This window comes from Amborella trichopoda, chromosome 7, assembly GCF_054954075.1.
Source record: "Amborella trichopoda isolate Santa Cruz 75 chromosome 7, AtrichopodaSantaCruz75HAP2 v2.0, whole genome shotgun sequence".
In the NCBI taxonomy this organism is placed as follows: domain Eukaryota; kingdom Viridiplantae; phylum Streptophyta; class Magnoliopsida; order Amborellales; family Amborellaceae; genus Amborella; species Amborella trichopoda.
In genome coordinates, this window is record NC_142342.1 from 8987927 (window position 1) to 9008661 (window position 20735).

General features: G+C 35.4%; 1 protein-coding gene and 1 pseudogene across 2 annotated transcripts; both read left to right on the forward strand.

The window, feature by feature from the left end:
* Nucleotides 1-931: 931 nt before the first annotated feature.
* Nucleotides 932-4195, forward strand: LOC110008090 (FACT complex subunit SPT16-like; annotated as a pseudogene).
* A 13387-nt stretch (nucleotides 4196-17582) lies between these two features.
* Nucleotides 17583-20256, forward strand: PSB28 (photosystem II reaction center PSB28 protein). Of its 2 annotated transcripts, none has more exons than XM_011628739.3 (2): nucleotides 17583-18000; nucleotides 19527-20256. In XM_011628739.3, the coding sequence occupies exons 1-2, from the start codon at nucleotides 17907-17909 to the stop codon at nucleotides 20015-20017; spliced, it is 585 nt and encodes a 194-aa protein (XP_011627041.1). In that variant the 5' UTR covers nucleotides 17583-17906; the 3' UTR covers nucleotides 20018-20256. The 2 variants fall into 2 exon arrangements, with proteins under 2 accessions (XP_011627041.1, XP_020529115.1); XM_020673456.2 differs by lacking the exon at nucleotides 17583-18000 and adding an exon at nucleotides 18450-18777.
* Nucleotides 20257-20735: the final 479 nt, after the last annotated feature.

Sequence of the window (20735 nt, forward strand, 5' to 3'; positions counted from 1 at the left end):
CCCTAACCCAAAAACTACTCTCCCTCCCTCTCATTAAGCACAGGCACTCTTTTCTTCTTCCTCTGCTGCAATCTCTCTCCATCTCACCCAAAAAATACTCTCAATCTCTTTCTCAAAACATAATCTTTAGGGTTTTCAACACCCTCGATAAGGTTCCGGAAGAGGATAGCTAAAGCGTTAGCAAAGAACCAACCAGGTACCTTTTTTTTTTAATATAATGTTCTCAGTGTTCTTGTATGCCCTAGTTTTCTGGCCACTTGGGTCTTTTTTTATTTTTATTTTTTTAATGTTCGGTGTGTTCTTGTATGTCCTAGTTTTCTGGCTACTTGGGTATTGATGGATTTTTGGAATTCATGTTCTGGTTTGTATCTTGTCTGCTTGAAATTGTATTCTGATTTTTTCTGTAGAGAGACGTCATGCTTTGGGTTTTTCTGGTGCTTAAAACTATAAAGACGCTATAGAAAGTTCAAAATCGTGAGGTAGCAACAGTATTCGATGATTTTGTTAGATGTTATTGTAGAGTACAACATTGCAAGATAGCGACAGTATTGTATTTATTTTGTAGAAAAGCTTAAAATTGACTCGATTCTTATCGTTGCTAGCTCTTATTGGGTTCCTTTTTGTGATGATTTAAGTTGTTAGAAACAATTTCTTGAATAAATAACTGTGTGTTTTTATATTGAAAGTGGGCAACTTAAAATATTTCTATAGAAGTATCTGGGGACAATTTTGGCTGTTAACTCTTTCCCATATAATCTGTGCAATTTCACAGGAGCAAAAATATGTACAAATATTGTTGTTTTCCTGTTCTTGCGTTGTTATATGGCCATTACTGAAACAAGTTTTTCCTTTTCGTCAGCAAGTTCCTTCTTTTGGCATGGCAGACCTCAGAAATGGCAATGCAAAACCAGTAGTGCCTTCTCCTTAACAAATTGATCTAGTTGCCTTCAACAAGAGGTTAAAGGCCTTTATTCAAGTTGGGTTGAAAATCGGGACTCTCTATGGGCTTCAGCTGATGCCATAGCAGTCGCAACCCCACCTCAATCAGATGACCTTCGTTACCTCAAATCATCCGCCCTTAATACCTGGCTTCTTGGCTATGAGTTCCCTGAAACGATCATGGTCTTTACCCCAAAACAGACCTACTTCCTTTGCGGTCAAAAGAAGGCCAACATTTTAGAACCACTGAAAGAGTTAGCTAATTTGGCACTGAAGTTTGAGGTTTCGATCCATGTTAAGCGCAGAAACAAAGTTGTGGTTTCCCAAATGGAAGATATTTTTAATCTAATCAAATCACATGCGGATTGGAGAAAGTGGTGGTGGGGCATATTGCTAGAGAGGCCGCAGAAGGGAGGATTTTAGAAATGTGAGGGGAGAAGCTAGGGTCGAATTTTCAGCTTGATGATGTGACTAATGGGTTCTCAGTGCTTTTTGCTGTTAAGGATGAAAATGAGATTATAAATGTGAAGAAGGCTGCTCTCTTAAGTGCGTCTGCCCTCAAGAACTTTGTGTGCCAAAGCTTGAGGTCACCATAGATGAAGAGAAGAAGGTTACCCATTCTTCATTAATGGATGATACTGAGAAGGCTATTCTCGGTCCTGCAAAGTTGAAGGTGAAACTCAAGGCAGCCAATGTAGATATTTGTTACACACCCATCTTTCAGAGTGGTGGGCAGTTTGACCTTAGACCAAATTCCTCAAGTAATAATGACCACATTTATTATGATGCTACAAGTGTGATTATATGTGCAATAGGGTCTCGTTGCAATAGTTACTGTTCTAATGTTGCTAGGACCTACTTGATTGATGCTGATGACATTCACAAGAAGGCTGATAATGTGCTTTTGAAGGCACATGAGGCGGCGATAGGATCATTGAAGCCAGGAAAGAAGATTGGGGATGCTTATAAGGCACCAATGGAAAGTTGTAGAGGGAGAAGGGCCCGAATTTGCATCAAATTTGACCAAATCAGCGGGAACTGGTACGGATCTCGAGTTTCAAGAGTGGGCTTTGAGGTTGAATGCAAAGAATGAGTGGTTGTTGACAGCAGGGATGATATTTAATGTGTCTCATGGTTTTCAAAATCTTAAGGCCCCCACCAACAACCCCAAAACTGAGTCTTTTTCTCTCTTGCCCGCGGACACTGTTATTGTGATAGAGAATGCGCCCGAAGTGGGGACCTCTACTAGCTCAAAGGCTTTCAAGGATGTTGCGTACTCTTTCAATGATGAGGAAGAAGAACAGAAGCCTAAGCCCAAGTTTGAGATGAATGGTTCAAATGGCTTTTTGTCCAAGACCACTTTGAGATTAGATAACCAGGAGATGACCAAAGAGGAACAGAGGAGGCAGCACCAAGCTGAGCTTGCTTGTCAAAAGAATGAAGAGACAGCAAGGAGGCTTGCCAGTGGGATTGGGAGTTCAGATGGGCATGGTGCAGTGAGAACCTCGAATGACCTGATTGCCTATAAAAATGTGGATGATGTGATGAACTTAAAAGAGGTTATGATATATGTAGACCAAAAGAATGAAGCGATACTTTTGCCAATCCATGGAAGCTTGGTCCCTTTCCATATTGCTACAGTGAAGAGTGTCACAAGCCAGCAAGATTGCAATAGGGGTTATGAGATGGAAGCCGAATGTCTTACATGTGCATTATTTTCAATGTTCCTGGAACTGCTTTTGTGCCCCTTGACGCGAATTCTTTGAAGAACCTAGGGGCCATTTATATCAAAGAAGTGACGTTTCGATCCAAAGATGCGAGGCATATAAATGAGAAGGTGCAGCTCATAAAGAATTTAAGAAAGCGGGTTGCCTCAAGAGAGTCAGAAAGGGCTGAAAGGGCCACACTTGTGACCCAAGAGAAGCTTCAGCTCTCTAAGACAATACCCATTAGGCTCTCTGATTTGAAGATTAGGCCTGCTTTTGAGGGGTGTGGGCGCAAGATGGAGGGGACTTTGGAGTCCCACTTCAATGGGTTTTGATTCTTCACTTCTAGGCAGGGCGAGTCAGTTGATATAATGTATGCCAATATAAAGCATGTGTTTTTCCAAGCAGCTGAGAGGGAAATGATCACATTGCTGCATTTTCACTTGCACAATCACATAATGGTTGGGAAGAAGAAGGCCAAGGATGTGCAGTTTTATGTTGAGGTGATGGATGCGGTCCAAACTCTTGGAGGTGAGAAGAGGTCGACTTATGACCCCGATGGGATAGAAGAAGAGCAACAAGAGAGAGAGAGAGGACCAGCAAGATAAACTCAGAGTTTCAGGCAAGTAATCTATGGGAGCAGCCTCACCAAAGGAACCTCCAGCTCGACTTTGATCAACCCTTGAGAGAGCCAGGGTTTCATGGGGTCCCGCAAAAATCCTCGGCCTTCATTATCCCCACTCCCAATTGCCTAATAGAGCTCATAGAAACCCCCTTCCTGGTGATTACACTAAGCGAGGTTGAGATTGTGAATATTGAGAGGGTGGGTCTTGGGCAAAAGGCTTTCGACATGGCGATGGTATTCAAGAATTTCAAGAAAGATGTCCTTCGAATCGATGCCATCCCTATTGCTGCCCTTGATGGCATCAAGGAGTGGCTCAATATCATCAATGTCAAGTATTATGAGAGCAAGATGAACTTGACTTGGAGGATTATTTTGAAGACTATATCTGAGGATCCCGAGAAGTTTATCGAAGGTGGTGGGTGGGAGTTCCTGAATTTGGAGGCAAGCGATTCAGATACTGAAAACTCAGAGGAATCAGATGTTGGCTATGAACCTTCTGATGTAGAGGAGGTTTCGCACTCAGAGGATGAAGAATCTGATAGTGAATCTCTGGTGGATTCAGATGAGGGTGATGTGGAAGACAAGGACTCAGATGACTTAGAAGGAAAGAGTTGGGATGAGTGAGAGAGAGAAGCTAGGAACGCTAATAAAGAGCAGGGTGACGAGTCAGATAGCAAAGAGGAGAGGAGGCGAAGGCAAAGGCTTTTGGGAAGGCTCGTGTACCTGAAGCCAAGACCTGCAAAGAGGTCGAAGTTAAGATGATTTTGAAGCTTGGTGTTTACTGTGAACTCTTTTTCCTAAGTTCATCGTTTGCTTTATTGTATCTGAAAGCATGTTCTTGGGGACTTTTACTTTGTTTATGTTTTTTGAAATTTGTTGTTATGAACTTGCTATTGGTAGTTCATATTTATTGATCGGTTGCTCATTTTTATTTGCTATTATGGAGTTTTCTTTTTTTTTAATCTTCTCCTATACTTAAAAGTAGAGAAATTGGAAAGACGAATGGAGTTGACATAAGAGAGGAAAAAAAAAAAAAAAGCTTCAAGAAGTTGAGATATCCAGTTTAGTTGTAGGGAGAGAGAGATAAAAAGAGTAATGGGAATTGTGGTTTAGATCATGAGAGAAGAACAAGATAGTCATAAAAGAGACAGAATTTACCTAGAGTAATGAAATTCTATCGAAGAATTGAAGATGAATCACGCCATATCGAAGAAGGAAAAATGCATGGAGTAACAGACAAGAAAGTAATGAAAGAAAAAGGGATTAGAGATCAGAACCATCAAAGATCAATGGTGGATATAGGGCACTTCTAGCAAATTATAGAGAGGCAGGTATGTGTTTGCATGAGCGTGCGTACTTGTGCATGCCTGGAAAAGCAATGAAGAAGATGGCTTAATGGAAGCAAAATTTATTTATTTATTAATTTTTTGGACGTTAATTATTAGTAGTGGGTTAGTAATTTTTTATATTGTTACTAGTTCCGAAAGGGCTTAACATTGGTAGGAATGGAAATCGAGACTAGTACCTGAATTCAAGGTGGTAGCACCACCTGTCACCCAACGTCTCAGTAGCTGAGTGACAGGTGGTGCTACCACTTTGACCTCAACGCCTCAATAGCTGAGTGACAGGTGATGCCACCACCTTGACCTCAACCCCATTCCTACTTGAGTTCAACTGTACCCCATTCCTGCTTAGGAGTTCAACTATGTCTTTTGATCTAATGCCAAATAGATCATCAATATTAATTTTAAATAGCTCATCAAGTGACAAATCATTATAAGTTTTGGAATTTATCAAGTCATGGCTATCGGTATAGGTGCGATGTCAAATGCCATCGTTCGTTTGAACAAATTTCAAATAGTTTATCAAATGATACATCACTATGAATTTGACATTTATAAAATTATACTTTGAAATATAACAAATCATACTTATGTATGAGATGTTGAATATTCACTCTCAAATATGATTTTTATAGAACACTAGAGAAAAGTTAGTATTAGAATTAACTAGAAGGGATTCCTGTGTGTTTGAGAGAGAGAGAGAGAGAAAGAGCTCAACTCATGGAAAAAGTTTCTGAATTAAGGATATGAAAAGTACTAGTTTCCATTGACTCTAAAAAAAACAAAGGGTTAGTTTCCACTGGAAAGGGATTGGCAATGGAGACTTTCAATAAACTTAATGAGATTGTTTACTAAAGAGATACAATGCGCTATTGCATGGTAATGATCATCCATTTTTGAGACAAAAAGTTAAGGCCTTGTTTGGAAGTCCTTGTTTCCTCTATTTTTTTTTATCTTTGTAAGCTTTATGGAGGCCAAACTATTGTGGAAAAGTAGACAATGAGACCATTTATCTTTGGTACAAGGTGGTCACAATTAATCTTGACTATTGGATGTGAAATTGAGTGGTTGTATTTGTTCTATTAACTAAGCCTAAAGTTCAAAAGAAATTTTCTTGAACTTTGTGACATACAAGCTATCAATTTTCACATCAGATAGTTGTAAGTAATTGTAACAAGTACCAAAGGTAAATGGTCTCGTTAAATACAATCCCAACTATTGTTTTGTCTTCTATCCTCTAGACCAAAATAGGGATGTGGTTCGAATGTTTAGAGCTGTTGCACCAAAGAAATGAACATCCAAATGAGTCCTAATTATCTTAAGACTCTTTCAATTGAGATAAACCACAAAGTTATACTGACACTAAGCACCTGTTTGTTAGACCGTCTATTTCTAGTAATTTTTTCATACTACTAATTCTATTGAGTGCCAAAATATTGGGAGTTTGATCCACTTCTATTTAAAAGTACAAGGATATCATCTACAAGTTTACTATCAAATCCCCTCTATTGAGGCTAATTGTGATATTTATGGAACTATGTTTCCCTTAATGGCAAAAATTAAGGACTATTAAAGATGGCAAACATGCCCTAAAATTGCAAATTGATCTCAAGTATCCTTGATGCCAAATAAAAGGAAAAAATTCAAGTGACATTTAGAACAAACTTGCCCCAAGATATTTCAAAACGAAATGCAAAGCTTGTAATTAAAAATAGAAATTCAATTCATCGCAATAGCCTCAACGGTTTTAGTAGTGGCAAAGATGTTTTCCAGCCAAGTATTTGGGGCCCGTTTCGTGGTAATTGGACTCAAACTGCACAATTTGGGATCCAATAGTTGAGAGTTTCCAAACTAAATTGGATATCTGGAAGTCTTGATATCTCTCATTTTAGGGGTCATAAAGCCACCCTCTCAAACTTACTGGTTTACTGCTTCTCTATATTCAAAGCACCTAAGGTGTGTTAAATAAAACGCAGAGAATGATGAGATACTTCTCGTGGAATGGTGTAGAGGAAAATAATAGATACCATATGTTAAGGTGGGGAATTCAATATCAAAGAAACAAGGTGGGTTAGAATCAGGCGATTCAGACCATTGAATGGGACACTTTTAAGAATGTGGTGCTAGAGGTTTAAGGTTTATGAAAAATTGTACTAAAGGAGAAATAAGGTTATCATAAAGAGGGTTGACTGATTAAAAAGCTAACAAGTGGAAAATCAACTTCATTTGTTTTGAAGGGAATAGATTCTACAAAGTCTCTATTCAACAGATATGACACAATACTAATAGGAGGAGGGTTGAGAACTTCATTCTGGAATCCAAAGTGAATGGATGAAGTCTCTCTCAAAACTCAATTCCAAGATTATATCAAAGAGCCTGATGTTGTGGTTAAAGAAGCGGTCATGGTGAAGGGAAGGAGGCTTTCAAGTTAAGAAACTAAAGGGTTGGTGATCTTGCAGCCAGTCAATTTGAAGAATGTTGTAGATCCTCAGTATTGTTTATTATGCTTTGAATGACCAAATGCGGTGGCGTGGAAGACGAGCACCGAGGGGGTGTCTACAAGTCACTTTATAAGAAAATTGTGACGGACAAATAGATTTGTATCATATCAAATGCTAGAAAAACGTGGTTTTCTGCCCATAAGTATTCATACTACTTGCAATTTGGAACGGAGGTTCCACTGTAGACTGCCTACATAAGTGGGGGATGATAATGCTAGTGTATAGCGTATGGATATCTTGTTAGTATTGATATACATCATTATGAATACATACCAGTATGGATATGTATTTCTATGGGTATATATCTCTTAATTAGGTGTCTCTTGATTATGATAAGATTAGTTAGTAATTATCCATAACCATTGGTATTTATCCATAACCGTTGGTCTTTATTTTTAATTGTTACTGGCCGTATACTTATACGGGGTCTTGTATATTCTTGATTAATCAATTAATAAAGAGATTTCTCTACAATGTTTTGAGTTTCTAATATGGTATTAGAGCTCTAGACTCTTCAACCTAAGATCTGGGCTCGCCGACCTCAGATCTGAGGTCAGGAAATTTTATGAGACTATATTTCCAAAAGGCCACTTGCTCTCATTGTTGTTTTGCATTGACTTGCATTGCTTGCTCTCGTCGCCGTTTTATATCGAGTTGCATTACTTGCTCTCGCCCTCGTTTGGCCCAATGCTAAACTAGCAAACTAATCCCCTCCTTCCCCAAGTAACATAAGAGAGCGTGCACCATCTATATACAAAGCCTTTGCTTCTGTTCAATATGCATTATGTTCCCTTGCACTTTGAATGTGCTTTGCATAAGAAATGCCTTTGATTTCCCCATTGGCTTTGAGGGGTTTGAGAAGCTCCTTGAAATCATGTTCTCGGAGCCCTCGGCCTTTGTTGACCCCAAAGGTCTTGGCCTTCGTGCTCTATCTCGTGCACAAATCGAAGAGATCCTTGACTTTGCACGGTGCACAATTAACGACTATTCAATTGTCGACTCTTTCTCTAATGAATTCTTTGACTCTTATGTCCTCTCAAAGTAAAGCCTCTTTGTTTACCCCAACAAAGTCATACTCAAAACTTGCGGGACAACCAAGCTTCTTCTATCGATCCCGTCAATTTTAAAGCACAAAAACTTCAGTGGGCTTCGCCCTTCTTCAACCTACAAGTCTCTTTAACGGTGTTGCAAGTTCTTGACCGTACAAGCTTTTGAGGGTGCAAGTTCTTGACGGTGCAAATGACAACTTGGTGCAAGTCTTTTTCAGTGCAAAAGCACAACAAAAGTCTTTTTGACAGTGAAAAGTTTTTGACATTGCAAGTTGATGTTGCCTATTGCCAAAGATCTCAATGTAGATAGAGTTTTGGTTAATGACCCCTGATCTCAGCATTACCATCAAAGGAAAAAGACAGATCGACATGTATTTTTTCTTGCCAAAAAGTTCAGCTCTCCTCTTCATCCAAAAACTTCAGCTCTCCTTTTTGTCCATGGTTGAATCAATCGACACTCTTAGTTTAGCGAGAAACTCATAGACCAAAGAAGCACTGCCAAAGGCCTCCGAGTCATGTTTCGACTCTCTGTCGAGTCTGTTTCGACTCTCTGCTGAGTCGTATTTCGACTCTTTGCAAAACAACATTTATCTTTGTTCTGGCCTACGTTCTGGATTGCGAGTTGCTAAATATGTCTCGGACTGCGAGTTGTTGAATCTATCTCGGACTGAGAGTTGCTGAATCTGTCACGGATCCACCCCGAGTCCTGTTGTTCTTCTCAGTGCCATTATGTGCTTGTTGTTCAAGCAATCTATGCATTTGAAGACTTCAAGATCCAACTAGTTCATTTATGCAACTTATAATTCAAACTCCAGTTACTTTGTGTAAAAGCATCTTGAGTTTGAGGGGGAGTGTTAGCGTATAGCGTATAAATATCTTGTTAGTATTGATATACATCATTATGAATGCATACCAGTATGGATATGTATCTGTATGGGTATATATCTGTTAATTAGGTGTCTCTTGATTATGATAAGATTAGTTAGTAATTATCCATAACCATTGGTATTTGTCTTTAATTGCTACTGGCCATATATTTATACGGGGCCTTGTATATTCTTGATTAATCAATTAATAAAGAGAGTTCTCTGCAGTATTTTGAGTTTCTAATAGATAATCACATGTATTTGTTTTTATGCAAATATGATAGAGAAACTAATATACGCACTTACGTCCATTGCCCTTTTGCTAATCCTCTTTAGATTTGGTTGCTTAATACTTTTGACTGCAGTGGTGTTATAATCCCATCAATCGGACACCTATTGCTGCAATGCACATCACTGTCGCTTTCAAAAATTGATATCAAATTGTGGAGGATATCAATAGCAGCAATTATTTGGCAAGTATGAAAGGAACAATACAGCCTTTGAAGATATTATGACTGCAATCACGTCATGAGTTATGTCGAGATAGGAATTTAGAGGTCCTTCAAGGTTTGATTTTGTTGTGAACATAAAGCAAGTAGATCTACAAGGGAAAAAGGAAGTCCAAAGCCAAGGTATTGGTTGCCCATCAAAAGGATGATTCAAATAAATATTTTTTGTTTGGAACAATTAAAAGTGAATTTTCATTGATGAAATGAAAAGATCAATACAACAAAAAAGTAACAAAAAGAACAAAAGGAAGAAAGAGCAAAAGAAGAACTAGAGGGAGAACAAGAAAAATGGTGAAAGAGGGGATATAAGACAGAATTAAAGTCAAGTCACCACCGGATCTCTAGCCAGAGCATCAACAGCTCCATTCCTATCCCGCTTGATATGAAGAAACACAACCTTCAGACATCAAAAAAGGAATAAATTCAATCCGAGATCTGGGTCCATTGCCAGGGGATAGTGACTGGGGCTCTGCATCAATTAAGAACGTTGAGGGAATCTCCTTCTATAGCTACCCTTGGAAATGCATTTGAAAGTCTACTGACTCCATGAAAAAGAGCCCAAAGTTTCTGCTTCATTTGCAGAGCATGGATGTAGGTTCCCATCATAAGACCATATAATCTCCTCAATACCATTCCTAAGAAGACCCCCATATCTCGCTTCCTAGCCATTCTCACTCACACTTTCATTGAAGCTGAGCTTCACCCATCCATTTGTTGGAGGAGACCAGAGGGTAACCTTAATGATTCTCTTCTCTTTGAATGCCAAAAGTTCTTTAAGATGGGTCTCAAAAAGCTCCTTTGAATATGCATAAAAGGTGGCTGAGCTTGTGCCCATCACACTATATTTTTTAAATTGGAGACTTTGAGCTTGTACATACTTTTCGCTCTACTTTCCAAACATCTCGAATTCCTTTCTTTCCAAATAGCCCACAAAACAGCAGCCACACATATATGCTATAAAATAATGCCCATTTTTTAAAAACGAGGTGACCAACCTTTCTCAAAAATACCCCTAATAAGTCTGGCATAATCCAAAACCAATTACATTTAGAAAGGAGCCAACCCCATACCTCTAAAGCTATCAGGCATGTGGAAAAGATATGAGAAGCATTCTCTGCTTCTTGTTTAGAAAAATAATACATATATTAACTATGAAAACCTCCCTAATCTGCCGCTGATCTATAGTTAGAATACTCTCCCCAGAAGCCATAGAAAAGCTCTCAATCTTTGAGGAACCATACGTTTCTAAAACTTAAAGGTAACATAGACTGCGAGGAAAGACTCTCTCCACCAAAAGACAATTATAAAGAGATTTAACAGTGAAACCTCTATCCAGTTCCAACTCCCATACCACCCTATCCCCTCTGTTCGGTGCATAACAAAAATCATAAAGGTTCACCCTTCTAACATTCAATCTTAGATTCCAAAAAACCTGACCTTCCTACACTTCTACTATATCAATAACTTTGGCAGACTTTTGTGACATCTTGAAATAGAGTTTTGGACACTGTAGCTTTAAGCAGCATGTGCCCATCCTTTTGAAATTCCAAAAGTGTGTGTTCATCCCATTTCCAACTAAGATTTCACTATAAGCCACAATCCACACTCTTAGTTTGATTAAATCTATTTTTATTAGAAGTTTTTAAAATATAAAAGTCAAATTTCTTTAAAAAATTAAAAACCATATTTTTAGTAGGTCCATACTTTTTTAGTGGGTCCTCATGTTTTTTTAGTGTGTGCGTATTTTTTCATTGAGAAATAAGAGATGAGCTTGTTTTTCTTAAGGAATAGATTAGGTTGTTAAAGAATTGAGCTATCTTTTATTTTAGAAAACCATTTCTTTTTGTAGGAACTATTTTGATAGATCTTAAGAAAGTCTATCTTTAGTGAGTTAAGGAATTGGAAGATTTATATTGGAGATTAATGAGTAAGAGGAGTGTTAGTTGACGTCTAGAAAGTGACGGGTTTATCTTTTGTTTGAAGTTGAGTTTATTGACTTGTAGGATAAGTTTAGGTTGGGACGTTTAGGTAGTCAGAGAGATAAAGCTTACCGTTAATAGTCTTTGGGTTATCTTTTCTTTTCTTTTTTTTTTTCCTTTTTTATATGTCTAAAAGAGCGTGTGCATTGTAATTGGGAGACTAAATTTGATTAATAAAGAAAGTGTTTTCTTGGAGAGAGAGAGAGATGCCCCTTTGTGGGCATGTTATTTCTTCTCTTGTGTTTCAGACCTGTGTCGGAATACTCGTATTTGTTCTTTTTTCTCATGATTTTCTTCACAATTTTTATTTCTCTTTCTAAAATGTGGTTATTTTTATCGGTGTTGTTTGCCGATAAATTTTATACTGCGTTAGGTGGTATCAGAGCACCTTCAACTCTTATCGATCGTGATGTTTTTCGATAGGCATCATGTCTCGTGGACAAGGCGATTCTTATCGATCGTGATGTTTTTCGGTAGGCATCATGTCTCGTGGACAAGGTCTTTGGCAGAATATCATAATTCAACCTCAAAAATTTGAAAAGGTAAGTAGAAGAGCTCCGAGCTCTCCAAGAGATCGAGAACAAAAGTTTGAGAAGGCAAGTAGAAGAGCTGACCCTGCGCTTGGCACAAAAACTAGCTTCGACACACTATGATGACTGTAGTGAGTTTGACGTTATTTTCGAAAACATGTTCTATACCAATGCTCTATGTCGGGAGCCTCATAGTCAGAAGAATGCTTTATTTCCTTACGGTCGGAAGATTGATCTACCTAAGTTTGATGAAGAACGTGTAGTTTTGGATCTTCAATTATAATTATCATTCTTAGATGTCCCATGTTACCCCATCTTTGATGAAATTCCTCTTTTTGATAAAGAACATGAGTACTTTCATCAATGGAGAGGTGGAGAATTAAGGTCTTTGGTGAAGTTCCTCTTTTTTTTACAAAGAACAAGATGAAAGGATAAGTTATCCTAAGTTATCTTTGTAAGGATATATAATTTCTTTATTGATGGAGAGGTGGAGAATCAAGATATTGACTTGATCCTAGAGGAGATTGAGCTTATTGGGATGTATGACGAAAAAACCGATGTATTTGTGGTGTACTCTAAGGTGATGTTTGAGCAATGTTAACATGTTGATGTGGCTGAAAAATCTATATACGATAACTCATTCCTCGAGGGTTTATAAATTTCAATGCACAAACGGTAACCCATTCCTCGACGGTTTATTAATTTCAATGCACAATCGTTCTCTTTAGAAGGGTTTATCAATTTCAATGCACAATCCTTCTCTTTAGAAGGGTTTATCAATTTCAATGCGCAATCGTTCTCTTTAGAATAGTGGCGTAACCCACAGGTTCCATGATCATATTAAAAAAGAAAAGAAAAAAGGTGGCGGGACTAATATAAATTGATCTTAACCCTTTTTAAAACTTGAGGTCAAGTTTTCTCTAACCAGGGGAGAATGATGCAATGAAAATATAGTAGCTATACAATTTTATTTTTATTTTTGTTAATTTTATTTTTAGAGATGTGGGTAGGTTTTTTATTTTTATTTATTAGGGATAATGATTAAAAAGAGGATTTTTAGGTTAGTTTGATTCAATCCATTTTTATTATAAGTTTTTGAAAATATTAAGGTTCAATTTTTTTAAAAAAATTTGAAAACTATATTTTTAATAGGTCCGTATGTTTTTTAGTAGGTGCATATTTTTATTAAGAAATAAGAGCTTGGATTGTTAAAAGGATAGAGTTATCTTTTATTTTAAGAAATCGTTTTTTGTTCTAGGAAATATTTTGATAGATCTTAAGAAAATCTATTGATAGTTAGGAAGGAATAGGGATATTTATCTTTGAAAATTAACGTGTAGGAGACATTGGTTTTAGAATTATCTTTAGGAGGTATTGGTTTTAGATAAGTTTGCATGGGGCATATTTTTAAGATGAAGGTGAGAGTAAGTTTAGAGAGATAAAGACTTCTCTTCTTTTCTTTTTACGGGAGATTCTTGGTGGTTATATATATATATATATATATATATATATATAGTGACAGAGAGAGAGTACAAAATGCCTATAAGTGAAAATGAATAGTGATTTCGCCTACCTTCATTACTGTCCAAAGTTTATCACATAGTTGCAATTGTCTGATAGTGTTTTATTTTTCATTTTTTTTTTTTACAAATCAGAATGACTTGAAATTTGAAGCTTGTGTTCATAAAAAATAGACGAATCTACGAAAAATATGAAAACAATGTTTTACATAAAAATATTGATCAAAATACCCTCGAAACATTTCATGGGTATTTAGGTCAATTTATTTTTCATAAATTATTTTTTTATATTTTAATTAGTTGCACCTCACTGAGATGTACACACTCTCCAAATTTTAGGTCATTCTGATCTGTAGAAAACAATTGAAAAATAAAATACTACTAGACAATAGTGACCATGCGATAAACTTTGGACGGTGATGAAGGTAGGCGAAATCATTATTTATTTTCGCCTATAAGCCTTGAGAAGATATATATATATATATATATATAGATAGATAGTTTGCATACAGATGCATCTGTAAGTGTAGAGATAAGGTGCATCGTCAAATTTTATTATGGTATATAATTTTGATGTAAAATGTTCTTAAGAGTATCTCAAAATCTATTTTTATATCTAATTATAAATTTTTAAATTTAAAAATTGGTTAAAATCAAGTAGATCTATAAACATATGAAAATCTTGAAAATGGACGGTGTAGATAATATGTTCTAAAATGCACTATTTCTAAGACTTAAAATCTTTTTATTTTAAATAGTCATACATCTCGATGTCGAGATGATTAATCAAAGGTTTTTTCAACATTAAAAATACCTTTTTCTGATGGATTTTTTAGGGCATGCAGTAGTGTGTGTGTGTGTATATATATATATATCCCATTGTGAGGGGGATATTTGAACTTTGATTAATATTATGAGAGAGAGAGGTCTTTTGTGGGTGTTGTTTTTCTCATGTGTTTATGGGCCCATGCCGGAATACTTGTATACGTGCGTCTTGTTGTTTGTTCTTGTGATTTTCTTTTCGATTTTTATTTCTCTTGTAAACACAGTTAATTTGCAGGTTGGTGTTCATTCGTAAATTTTATGCTGCGTCACTCTCTCTAAAACTTAAAATTTGAGATAGTTTCTCTCTGAAAATTTTTTAGTATTCTCTCTAAAACATAAAATTTGAGATAGTTTCTCTCTAAAAATTTGGAGATAGTTTTTCTCTCTAAATTTGTTGAATATTATCTCTCTATAAAAAGTTTCGGTTCTTGCTCTCTCTAAAACTTAAAATTTGATATAGTTTCTCTCTCTAAAATTTGATATAGTTTCTATCTCTAAATTTTTAAGATATTTTCTCTCTCTAAAACTAAAAAATTGATATAGTTTCTCTCTTTAATTTTGAGATATATCTCTGTAAAAATTTTCAGATACTCTCTCTCTCTAAAACTTAATTTTTAGATGCTTAAAATTTGAGATAGTTTCATTCTGAAAATTTTTAGATAACTTCTCTCATTAAAAATTGTCAGATACTTTCTCTATTTAAAATGTAAAATTTGAGATAGTTTTGGTCTCTAACAACTTTGAGATAGTTTTTATCTCTAAAAATTAAAGTTTTACATGATTTATCTCTCTAAAAATTTTGAGATAGTTTCTCTGGCGTATTTTCTCATTATAAAGCTTAAAATTTGAGATAGTTTTTCTCTCTAAAAATCTTGAGGTAGTTTCTCTCTATAAATGTTTTTAGGAACTTTCTCTTTATATAACTTAATATTTGAGATCGTTTCTTTCTCTACGAATTTTCAAGCACCTTCTCTTTATAAAACTTAAAAATTGAGATAGTTTTCCACCCTCTAAATTTTGAAATATTTTCTCTCACTAAAACTTAAATTTAAGATAATTTTTCTCTTTAAAAATTTTGAGATAGTTTCTCTCGCTAAAATTTTTCAAGTGCTTTTTCTGTAAATCTTAAAATTTTATGTAGTTTCTCTCTAAAATTTTTGAGATAATTTCTCTCTTTAAATTTTTTTTTTATGTACTTCTCTCTGTAAAATTTGATATAGTTTTTTATATAGTTTTTCTCTCTAAAATTTTAAGATGTTCTTTCTGTAAAACTTATTTTGAAATGGTTCTCTATAAAAAAAATTTAAATAGTTTCTCTCTCTAAAATTTTTTAGGCAGTTCTCTCTCTCTCCCTCAAATTAGATATAATTTTTTTCTCTAAAATTTTAAGACATTTCCTCTCTCTAAAATTGATAGTTTCTCTTTCTAATTCGTGGGGTGATTTTGTAGAATTAATTGTATATTATAAAGTGGACGTCTCTATAGCATGGAAATCTAGATGGAAATCAATTTTGGAGGGTAAAGGTAATGATACAGATTTCAATGATACAGATTTCTTTATTTTTAACTTGAAATGAGGAAAATAATGTGACAAAAAATATTTTTCAATCCCAAAAAATCGATCCAAAAAAGGAAAATAATGTGGCAAAAAATACTTTTCAATCCCAAAAATTCGATCCAAACGCCAAAATTGTGCCATCTTTTTTGGAAATGCATTTCCAAGTACCCAAAGACCCCTTAAGTAAATCTATTTACAAAAGCTCACTCTCAAAAGTGCTGAAAAACTCATACGCCTCGTCTTGAATATGGTCTTGAATACCTCTCTATTTCTTACCACATGTTACCTAAGTCACGAGAAAATAACATGTACAGTCTCTGGTTTTACTAACCTCAGTTTAAAGAAAAAAAGTTTATATAAACGTTGCATCCTTACCTCTACAGCTACGGGTGCATCTGAAAAATACATCGGAAAAGATAGTTTTAATGTTGAAAAACCTTTTGATTGATCATCTCGATATCGAGATGTATGATCATGAAAAATAAAAAGATTTTAAATCTAAAACATAGTGTATTTTACAACATATTATCTACCCTGTTCATTTGCAAGATTTTCATATATTTATTGGTCTACTTGATTTTAACCATTTTTAAAATTTAAAATTTTATAATTAGATATAAAAATAGATTTTGAGATAACCCTAAGAACATTTACATTAAAATTATATGTCGTGATAAAATTTGAAGGTGCACCTTACCTCTATGCCTACGGATGCATCCGTATGCCTTTAAAACCTAGTTTTATAATCAACGTTCTCTTCACATAATCAACGTTCTCTTCACATAAACTTGAGCTGTTTTCACAACAATGTCATTAATGCAAAAAAAGTTCAAAGAAATTTAATGGAAAATTTACCTCATATATTATGTGAAATAGTTGAAACATATTAATGTTTATCTTTTGGACACGGTTTCTATGGATGTAAAAATAAGGTGGTTAGAAGTAATGCTATTGAAAACAAATTTTTAGAACTTTATGATGCATTTTTAGCCACTGAATTTCATATTTGACAACTAAAAATGAATGTGATATACTTTTAACAAAGATAAGATAGTCTTGTAGCACTATAGTCCCTCCCATGTATAGATTTAGCACAATGTTGATCCAAAAAAGCCACACATTATCTTACAAATTAATATAAGGGAAAATGATCCAATTATCTGCAAGAAATGAATAATTTAGCATTTTACCCATTTCTTTTGAATTAATTTAAAAATTCACAAAAAATACTACAAGGTCATAAGTTGGAATAGTTAAAATTAGACAAAACATTAAATATCTCATCTCCTAAACCCTTAGATAAAAAACCTTTTTCCCTTCAACTCGTTATTTTCATGAGTAAACATAAATTTCATATTGGGCCAATTAAATTAGGGCCCACCTCAAAAATTTCACTAGAAAATGTGGTTTTGATGCTCAAATTTTCTCAAATTAATCATCTCGACATCAAGATAAATGGACATGAGAAAAAAAATAGATTTCAAGTTTTGGAAATAGTGCATCTTGTAGCATAATTTTGGACCGTCAATTTTCAAGTTTTCATAGATCTACTCGAGCCATATTATTTTTGAAGTTTTAAATTTTATAATTAAAAATAAAAATATATATATACGAAAGCTATCACGAAGATTTCCAGGTTTGAAACCTCATTCCTCTAACACTATTTAAAGGTGGGTTTTACTTTGATTGTTTAGTGCCTCTCGACTATTTCTCTTGAAAGATTGAGAACAGTTTTGAGAATAGGGCAGAAGTTTAAGGGCTTTTCAGGTACCTTGTATTCTATCTTCTAGTGAATGGCTGAGCTTTGAACACAACACCCCTGCTTTCCTCTCTGCAAATCCTTTTCTCTTTCATCGCCATCGCACTCTCTCATTCCTTTCTCTCTCTTGCCTCCTATTATTTCTCTCTCTCTCTAACCTCCTATCGTTTCTTTCTCTCTCTAACCTGCTATCTGCAATGGCGGCTACTCCCTCTCACCGCTTCTCCTCCCGAATTTCAAATGCTTCCCGCCAACCCACCCAACGGTCCCTGCTCCAACGGTCAATTTCTCGTAAGGTTTCCGTTTCCTAATTTGCTCTCATTTTTTAAAATTTTACCATAGTTTTTCCTTCATGAAGAATCCATCCGCTTTTATAATTAGATTTTTCAGAAATCGATTAATATTTAGTGTCCCTATCTCCTTGAAGTTTGAGTTTATAGAGAGTTAACCGATTAGAAAATACCCATTTTCTCATTGAATTGTTTTATGTATTTTGAAATATGAATTCTCAATTTGGGTTTCTGTTTTTGTTTAAATTTATTCTATTTTACTGAACAAGGGCACGGTTCTCTGGTGTTTACATCATGATGGGATTGAGTGAAAATGTGAATTTGGTTATTTTATTTTATAATATTATCATCTAGTGGGTGTAGAAATGCAATTATAAATGTGTTTGGTCTTTGTTTAATTCGACTTGAGTTTCCATGTTTTCAATTTATTATGCAGGTATAAGTATTACTAGTTATTTTGCATTTCCGGAAATGTACAGGAACTAAATTTTTAAATGAAGGATAAATTTAGAACTGCTATATGTGTGATTACTGTAAAGTTATGGTAGTGCGTAAAATATTTCCACCATCATATACATGTTAGCTACTCCCTTACATAAATGCAGTGACAGAACTCGGCCGAGTCAGGTGATACATGTTAGCAAATGCCTATACAAAAAAGCAGTGGGATGGGACCTGGTTGAGAATGCTCAATACTCAGACTCGGCCGAGTTACTTGGTCTTGTCCCATGGACGAGGCATGTTTCTCCTGAGCACATTGTACGCCCAATATTGTATGGTATGAAGATAATTTATGCCCAATTTTAGTTAAAAAAGGTTCAAATAGATTTTTGATTCATATTTAGGGTTATTGGGCATCGTGGTGGAGGTTCAACACCCTCGAACGCCACCCTCTCTTAATGTCTAGCCTTTTTTATTTTAGAGGGCATACCAGACCATTTATCTTTATTACAAGCGGTCACAACTAGTTTCACTCATTAGATGTCAAATTGGACGGCTTTGGATAAGTTCGAGAATTTTTTTTAAAAAACTTTGTATCTATTCAATAATACTCTTACAATTATACATTCTGAAATTAAGGGACAAGAGTGGTTGTAACCTTTTTGTACAAATGTTAAATGGACAATTCCTAAATAATAATGAGTCCCTTTTATTGCGAGAGTACTTGGATAGCATTTTGGCTATGGTATTGACAAATTTTAAGCCTAATGTAAAGGGGCTACCGCATCTAACCATGATGCCCATTCAAGCTAGTTTTAACTATTGAATATGTCATATAAAATTTATCCTATTTATTTATTTTTGTTTGGGTTAGACTCGGGCAAGTTACTCCGACTCACCCGAGTAACTCCCCTCGGCCAAGAGGCTAGTAACTTGGCCAAGGCGAGTAAGGGTATCTTGCATAAGTGCATCCATAATCCACATAAATCCATAATCCATATAAATATATTGCACAATTTCATTCATAATATCAGGGATGCTAATTTGTCCAATATTTGTAATAAAACATAATCATGATTTTTGCAGGCTTGATTTCCATGCAATATGGTAGTGGAGTAACACATTCATCCTTTAGTGGGCGAATCTTAGAGCCTTTCCCTTCTCCCCCTTTACAATGGGTACTCAAGGGAAGAGATCAGAGCCAAAGGAAGCATGGACTAGCAGTAAAAATGATGGCTAAGCCTTCCATTCAATTCATAAAAGGCACAGATGAGCAAACCATCCCTGATGTGAAGTTAACCAAGTCTCGAGATGGAACCAATGGCGTTGCGACGTTTATATTCGAGGAACCGTCTGTTTTCGACTCCTCTAGTGAGTTAGGGGACATAACAGGATTCTATATGATTGATGAAGAAGGGGTGCTTCAGTCTGCAGATGTTATAGCTAAATTTATAAACGGTAAGCCTGCAAAGGTAGAGGCAAAATATATAATGAGGAGCTCAAAGGAGTGGGATCGCTTCATGAGGTTCATGGAGCGGTACTCGAACCATAATGGGCTTCAATTCATCAAGAAGTGAAATGGGGTTCTCAAATTTTCAATTTTGTTTCTCTATTTTTTCGTTGTTATGGAGAACTTTCTGTTGTTTGCCAAGAAAACAGAAGAGTGGTATGGTGATTATTCTTTTTTTTCTCCTCTAGAAGATCGGAATTAGTCAAGGGAAGCCATTTTGATTGATGAACTTGATGCCTGTGCAAAATCAGAAGAATCTTGTAATCTGAAGAAATACTTGTAATATCAAGAAATAATTTTGCTTAAGGACTATAAGACCATTTAACTTCATTACAAGGAGGCCACGATTTGTCCTAGCCGTCACATATCAAATTGAACGGCATGGGGTGTATCAAGAAGCTTGAGAAAAATTCTTTTGAAATTTGAACTTAATCAATGACACACCCCTATCCATCAGATTTGAAATCTGACAGACTTGATTGGTTGACTTTATTGTATTGAAGGTAAATTCTCTATGCATATATATATTTTTTTTATTAATAACAACATAAATGCACTTTTTAGACTCACCGATAAGAAACTATCTAGCATAAAAAGAGATGCACCTTAGCATATGCTTTATGGAACTACTATATATGGATTGAACTCAAATTTTTTGCAATGAAAGGTTTAGACCGGTGTTCAGAAAATCAACTTGGCTAAGGTATTTGGGCCTTGGCCTAGGAGACTTACTTGAGTGAGTTTGAGTCCAAGTAACTCGCTTGAGTCTAGCTCATTTTCTTAAA

Coding starts and splice junctions, on each gene's coding strand:
- PSB28 (XM_020673456.2), top strand. CDS start 18,576: ATGTTAGCTACTCCCTTACATAAATGCAGTGACAGAACTCGGCCGAGT. Junction 18,778..19,526: donor TGTACGCCCAATATTGTATG/GTATGAAGATAA, acceptor TGATTTTTGCAG/GCTTGATTTCCATGCAATAT.